Raw genomic sequence first — 6,000 nt, 5'->3', positions numbered from 1 at the left:
CAGTGTTGCTGTAAACAGCTGCTTCCCTGTTACTATCTATAGCAGGATCGCCTGGCTCCCGGGTGCGGCGGCGGGAGGCAGGTTGGCTGTCCCGCTCCCCGCGCGTCCCGAAGGATCCGCCCGCAGCCCTAATCCCGCCTCGCCCCTCTCCAGGTGCCCACCGTGACCCCCGGGCCCGAAGAGTGGGGGAAGGGACACAGGGACCTGTGTCTCTACGGGGACTTGCGGCTTCGTGTCCCGGAGGTGGCCGGCGCGCTGGGACCGAGCCGGGGCAGTGTGACCTCGGCTGTCCTTTGCATCCGAGCAGGAGGCTGGAGGCGTCTGGGGGCGCAGCGCACTATAGAGCACCTTGACGCCCCAAAGCCCTGTTTTCCAGGCCACCGAGCGGTGCCTGAGGCCCCAGACGCCGAGGATTCCGGCCTGGGCGCTGCTGGGCACGGTCCTTCCAAGCGCTCCCGGTCCTCCCCCCTCCAAGTCCGTGCTGGAAAATCACTGGCTGCGGGCTCCCAATCACCAGCTTCCTGGGGCACCGAACCACCCCCACTTCTCCAGCACGGACTTGCGCTCTCCCAAGAGCTCACTCCATCCGGTACCCAGAACTGACGACCTTGTCCACATAACACCCCCAGGCCCCGGGCCCAAGCTCAGAACCAGGCAAACGAACCTTCCAGACACCCTTGCATGGAGGTTCTGCAGAATGTTTATTGGCTAGTTTCTCAGGGGTTTGACAGTAACACTAACATGTCATATATGGCCAAGAAAAAACAAATGCGCCTTTTTCCTTAAAAACAAAAAAAATGAAAATGAAAATACCCAGCATCGTAGGTAAAGTAGGTTATCGTATTCTCTTATTTTGGATCCCCCGACTTTCTGCTTCCAAACGCAGTAACAATCCTAGTAGTGCTGGAGTCCGGGGGCTCGAGGCGAGGGGCTGAGGGTCTGCTCCCACAGTTTGCCCTGAATTTGGGCTAGAATGGGGAATGGGGGTAGAGGCGCATTCCTTCGGGGGCCGAGGCTTAAGCTCTCGGGGCTGTGTACCTGTTTCGCCTATACCAGAGCCTCAGAACTGTGCCCCGCTTTCCGTAGAGGGGTAAAAGGGCGCCCCCACCCCATCCTCCCACCCCGGGAACAAGGGTCCGCATTGAACCAGGTGCGAATGTTCGCTCGCCTTCTCCTCCTTTCCCGCCTCCCCTCCCCCTGGCCGCGGCCCCCGCCTCCCCCCGCGCTGCACCCTCGGTGTTGGCTGCAGCCCGCGAGCAGTTCCCGTCAATCCCTCCCTCCCCTTCACACAGGATGTCCATATTAGGACATCTGCGTCAGCAGGTTTCCACGGCCGTTCCCTGCGGTCGTGGGGGGAGCCATCCCCGAAGTCCCTCATCTCTGGGGCTCCAAGCGACCCCAAGACCCAGATTGCGAAAAGCTCGCACGATAAAGAAACACGACAAGACGGGAGGCAGGGGGCTGCGAGGGCGGCGGAGACGGCAAGGAGACCGCAGATGTGGCCAGGCCCGCGCGACACCCCCCGGGAGCCACAATGGTTGCGCCCCGTGACGTGTCGGGCTCATTCACAAAAGGGTTATAAAAGCGGTGGCTGCGGCGCTTACTACTTCCAACCGCATCGGCAGCGAGCAGCTAAGAATCAGAGACTGAGCCGGCGGCGGCCCAGCGAGCGAGCAGCAACAGCGCTCCTACCTAGCTCTGCCCCGCATCTCCTACCTGCCTCCTCCCCTCAGCCCCTCGCCCGGCTTTGACTACCCGCGATCATGATGTTCTCTGGCTTCAACGCGGACTACGAGGCGTCATCCTCCCGCTGCAGCAGCGCCTCCCCGGCCGGGGACAGTCTCTCCTACTACCACTCACCGGCCGACTCCTTCTCCAGTATGGGCTCTCCCGTCAATGCGCAGGTGAGGCTGGCTTCGCGCCGCCGCGGGGCCCGGGGCTCGGGGCTCGGGGCTCGGGGTCACCGGGGAGGAGAAACCGGGGCGGGACGCTCAGGAAGACGAGTCGAGGAGCCCTTTCGCCGGGGCGGAGGGAGGCTTGCCCCGGCCGGAGCAGCCCTACCTCGGGAGCCCCGAACTTGTTCGGAGCGCACGCAAGCTTGTCATAATAAGAATTGGTTCTCCTTTCCCGCGGCAGGCTCTTTCTGAGCTGCCCCCGGCCCGCCCTCCCTGACTGCTCTCTGACATTAGCTGGGACAAAAGTGTCCCAAGCAAAGACTCGCCAACTAGAGCCCGGCACCTCCGGGGAGGAGGCAAAAAGCGGCAATCCCCCCTCCCCTCGCAGCCTGGAGCAAGGAGGAGGGGTGGGGTGAAGCAGGCGGGTGTGTAAGGCAGTTTCATTGATAAAAAGCGAGTTCATTCAGGAGACTCCGGAGCGGCGCCTGCGTCAGCGCAGACGTCAGAGATATTTATAACAAACCCCCTTTCAAGCGAGTGATGCTGAAGGGATAACGGGAACGCAGCAGCAGGATGGAGGAAAAAGGCACTGCGCTGCGGAATTCTTGGGAAGAAAGGGGGAAACCTTTCATCCAGGATGAGGGGCATGTAAAAAGACCTGAGCAGTCCATGGCGGAACGGTTTCTCCTCTCTCTCTCCCTGCTGCATGCGGCACTGGGAACTCTGCTCACCCCACCTGCGTCCAGAATCTGCTCACTCACGTCAGCTTTCTCCTTCTGTTCCATTCTAGGACTTCTGCACCGATCTGGCCGTCTCCAGTGCCAACTTCATCCCGACAGTGACTGCCATCTCGACCAGCCCGGACCTGCAGTGGCTAGTGCAGCCCACCCTGGTCTCCTCCGTGGCCCCATCCCAGACCAGAGCCCCCCACCCCTATGGAGTCCCCACCCCCTCGGCTGGGGCTTACTCCAGGGCTGGAGTCATGAAGACCATGACCGGAGGCAGAGCTCAGAGCATTGGCAGGAGGGGCAAGGTGGAACAGGTGAGTTCTCAGCACCTTCTCTGGGGTGGGGGTAGGGTGGCTTAAGCACCGGTGGAGGTGGGGAGCACAGCGGACAGGGTGAAGCCATTGATGGAAATGACTAGACATCCCGAATGGCGAGCCAAGCCCTTTCCATCCCAAGTTAGGCTCTGATAGTCCCATTCTAAGAAATACCCTAATGTGTAGTTTCTTCCCTAATAGGTTCCTATCTCATGTTTTCAGTCTGGGCTCTTCTTTGGCTCTTGCTGAGGTTCTTATTTTTAAATGCAAGTCACACCCAGCTTGCAACTGCAGGTTAGAAATGGCTTCACAGAAGAGGTGTTAGGAGCTGGGAAGCTGCAGGAGCCAGTGTCACTGGGGTGGGTGAATGGAACTGATGGCAGACACTGTTACTGAATGCTGCTCTCCCCACCCCCCAACCCAGTTGTCCCCAGAAGAAGAGGAGAAAAGGAGAATCCGAAGGGAAAGGAATAAGATGGCTGCAGCCAAATGCCGGAACCGAAGGAGGGAGCTGACTGACACACTCCAAGCGGTAGGTAGATCCCATGGGTCATTTCTTTTTAAAACTTAAGGGGAAAGTTGGAGATTGGACGTAAGGGAGCAGCGTCCTTGAGTAAGACCGTGTCTTATGTTTTGCTTTGTCCTCTCTATCCAGGAAACAGACCAACTAGAAGATGAGAAGTCTGCTTTGCAGACTGAGATTGCCAACCTGCTAAAGGAGAAGGAAAAACTAGAGTTCATCCTGGCAGCTCACCGACCTGCCTGCAAGATCCCTGATGATATGGGCTTCCCAGAAGAAATGTCTGTGGCTTCCCTTGATCTGAGCGGGGGCCTGCCTGAAGCTGCCACCCCCGAATCTGAGGAGGCCTTCACCCTACCCCTCCTTAATGACCCTGAGCCCAAGCCCTCAGTGGAGCCCATCCAGAGCATCAGCAGCGTGGAGCTGAAGGCTGAGCCCTTTGATGACTTCCTGTTCCCAGCATCGTCCAGGCCCAGCGGCTCTGAGACCGCCCGCTCTGTGCCAGACATGGACCTGTCTGGTTCCTTCTATGCAGCAGACTGGGAGCCCCTGCACGGTGGCTCCCTGGGGATGGGGCCCATGGCCACAGAGCTGGAACCCCTGTGCACCCCGGTGGTCACCTGTACGCCCAGCTGCACTACTTACACGTCTTCCTTCGTCTTCACCTACCCTGAGGCTGACTCCTTCCCCAGCTGTGCGGCTGCCCACCGCAAGGGCAGCAGCAGCAATGAGCCCTCCTCTGACTCGCTCAGCTCACCCACGCTGCTGGCCCTGTGAGCAGGCAGAGAGGGGAGGCAGCAGGCACGCACGTGCCACTGCCCGAGTCGGTGCATTACAGAGAGGAGGAACACGTCTTCCCTCGAGGGTTCCCATAGACCTAGGGAGGACCTTATCTGTGCGTGAAACACACCAGGCTGTGGGCCTCAAGGACTTGACAGCATCCATGTGTGGACCCAAGTCCTTACCTCTTCCGGAGATGTAGCAAAACGCATGGAGTGTGTATTGTTCCCAGTTACACATCTGAGAGCTGGTAGTTAGTAGCATGTTGAGCCAGGCCTGGGTCTGTGTCTCTTTTCTCTTTCTCTTTAATCTTCTCATAGCATTAACTAATCTATTGGGTTCGTTATTGGAATTAACCTGGTGCTGGATATTTTCAAATTGTATCTAGTGCAGCTGATTTTAACAATAACTACTGTGTTCCTGGCAATTGTGTGTTCTGATTAGCAATGACCAATATTAAACTAAGAAAAGATATGACTTTATTTTCTGGTAGATAGAAATAAATAGCTATATCCATGTACTGTAGTTTTTCTTCAACATCAATGTTCATTGTAACGTTACTGATCATGCATTGTTGAGGTGGTCTGAATGTTCTGACATTAACAGTTTTCCATGAAAACGTTTTATTGTGTTTTTAATTTATTTATTAAGATGGATTCTCAGATATTTATATTTTTATTTTATTTTTTTCTACCTTGAGGTCTTTTGACATGTGGAAAGTGAATCTGAATGAAAAATTTAAGCATTGTTTGCTTATTGTTCAAAGACATTGTCAATAAAAGCATTTAAGTTGAATGCGACCAACCTCGTGCTCTTTTCATTCTGGAAGTTTTGTAAGATTCCAGAAGGTATCATCGGAGACCAGTTTGTCAAGAAGGGTAGCTCCTGGAAGGGACACACTGCTCTGTTTGATCCCTTATCAAAAAGAGAGAAACTCTGGAGCTGAGGTTGGAAAATTGTACAGATGCGTGTCTTCACCTTGCAGTGCTGAGTCTCCCCTTAGAGATTCTAGGAATGGGAAACTGCTTTGCAACAGCTTTTGTGAGAACATGTCTTCCTTCTTCTGTTTTAAAAGTCGAAGAGGGGCATATTTAAGTCTACTTGTGCTAATACTAAACTTAAATGTCTTGGTCTTCTAGGAATCCTTTTAGCAAACAGTTAAGCTTTGCACGAGCCACTTTAACTTTTTGCCACAAAATCATGTGACGGTTACTCCCTCCTTAAAGGAGAGCAAATTGAACGGTTAGAATGATGACTTTCTCAATATTCCACTATTGGGATTGGAATCTTAACTTCTTCATTCATTACCCTATCCAACAGGCTGAACTGCCTCTTAACACTTGGTTCAAAAAAAAAAGTTTTCAGACTTCCCTGGTGGTCTAGTGGTTAAGACTCTGCCCTTCCAATGCAGGGGACGGGGAGTTGATCCCTGGTCCGGAAACTAAGATCCCACACGCCTTGTGGTGTGGCCAAAAAAAGAAAAAAGAAGAAGTTTTCACCTGGTTAGGAAAAAAAATAAACCCACAACTTTTCAGTCCTTAACTCTTCAGTCCTTAACTCAAACAGACATACATTTAGTTGTAGTCTTTTTATTCTCAGAAAGAAAGGACGGGGGTTCTCATCCCTATCCATTCATAATAAATGCATTGTAATTTCTGACGTTTCTTTAACATATGCCTGACATTCACTGGGGGAAGAAAAACCTGGCTCTGAGAATTCGAGAGATCTCAGACAGTACAAACAATGGTTGATCATTCGGTAAA

The 6,000-nt window shown here is 54.0% G+C and overlaps 1 protein-coding gene across 1 annotated transcript; it reads left to right on the top strand.

The window, feature by feature from the left end:
- Positions 1-1,598: 1,598 nt before the first annotated feature.
- FOS (Fos proto-oncogene, AP-1 transcription factor subunit) lies at positions 1,599-5,037 on the top strand. Its single transcript, XM_082388610.1, has 4 exons — positions 1,599-1,904; positions 2,686-2,937; positions 3,362-3,469; positions 3,593-5,037. The coding sequence occupies exons 1-4, from the start codon at positions 1,764-1,766 to the stop codon at positions 4,232-4,234; spliced, it is 1,143 nt and encodes a 380-aa protein (XP_082244736.1). The 5' UTR covers positions 1,599-1,763; the 3' UTR covers positions 4,235-5,037.
- Positions 5,038-6,000: the final 963 nt, after the last annotated feature.

Source organism: Balaenoptera borealis (genome assembly GCF_965194805.1).
Source record: "Balaenoptera borealis genome assembly, chromosome: 3".
Lineage (NCBI taxonomy): Eukaryota > Metazoa > Chordata > Mammalia > Artiodactyla > Balaenopteridae > Balaenoptera > Balaenoptera borealis.
This window is presented reverse-complemented; position numbering and strand designations above follow the sequence as displayed.

Excerpts from the sequence above, each read along its gene's own strand:
- FOS (XM_082388610.1), top strand. The coding sequence starts at position 1,764 with ATGATGTTCTCTGGCTTCAACGCGGACTACGAGGCGTCATCCTCCCGC. Across the intron at positions 2,938-3,361 it reads GGAGGGGCAAGGTGGAACAG|TTGTCCCCAGAAGAAGAGGA; the intron begins GTGAGTTCTCAG and ends CCCCCAACCCAG. Across the intron at positions 3,470-3,592 it reads TGACTGACACACTCCAAGCG|GAAACAGACCAACTAGAAGA; the intron begins GTAGGTAGATCC and ends CTCTCTATCCAG.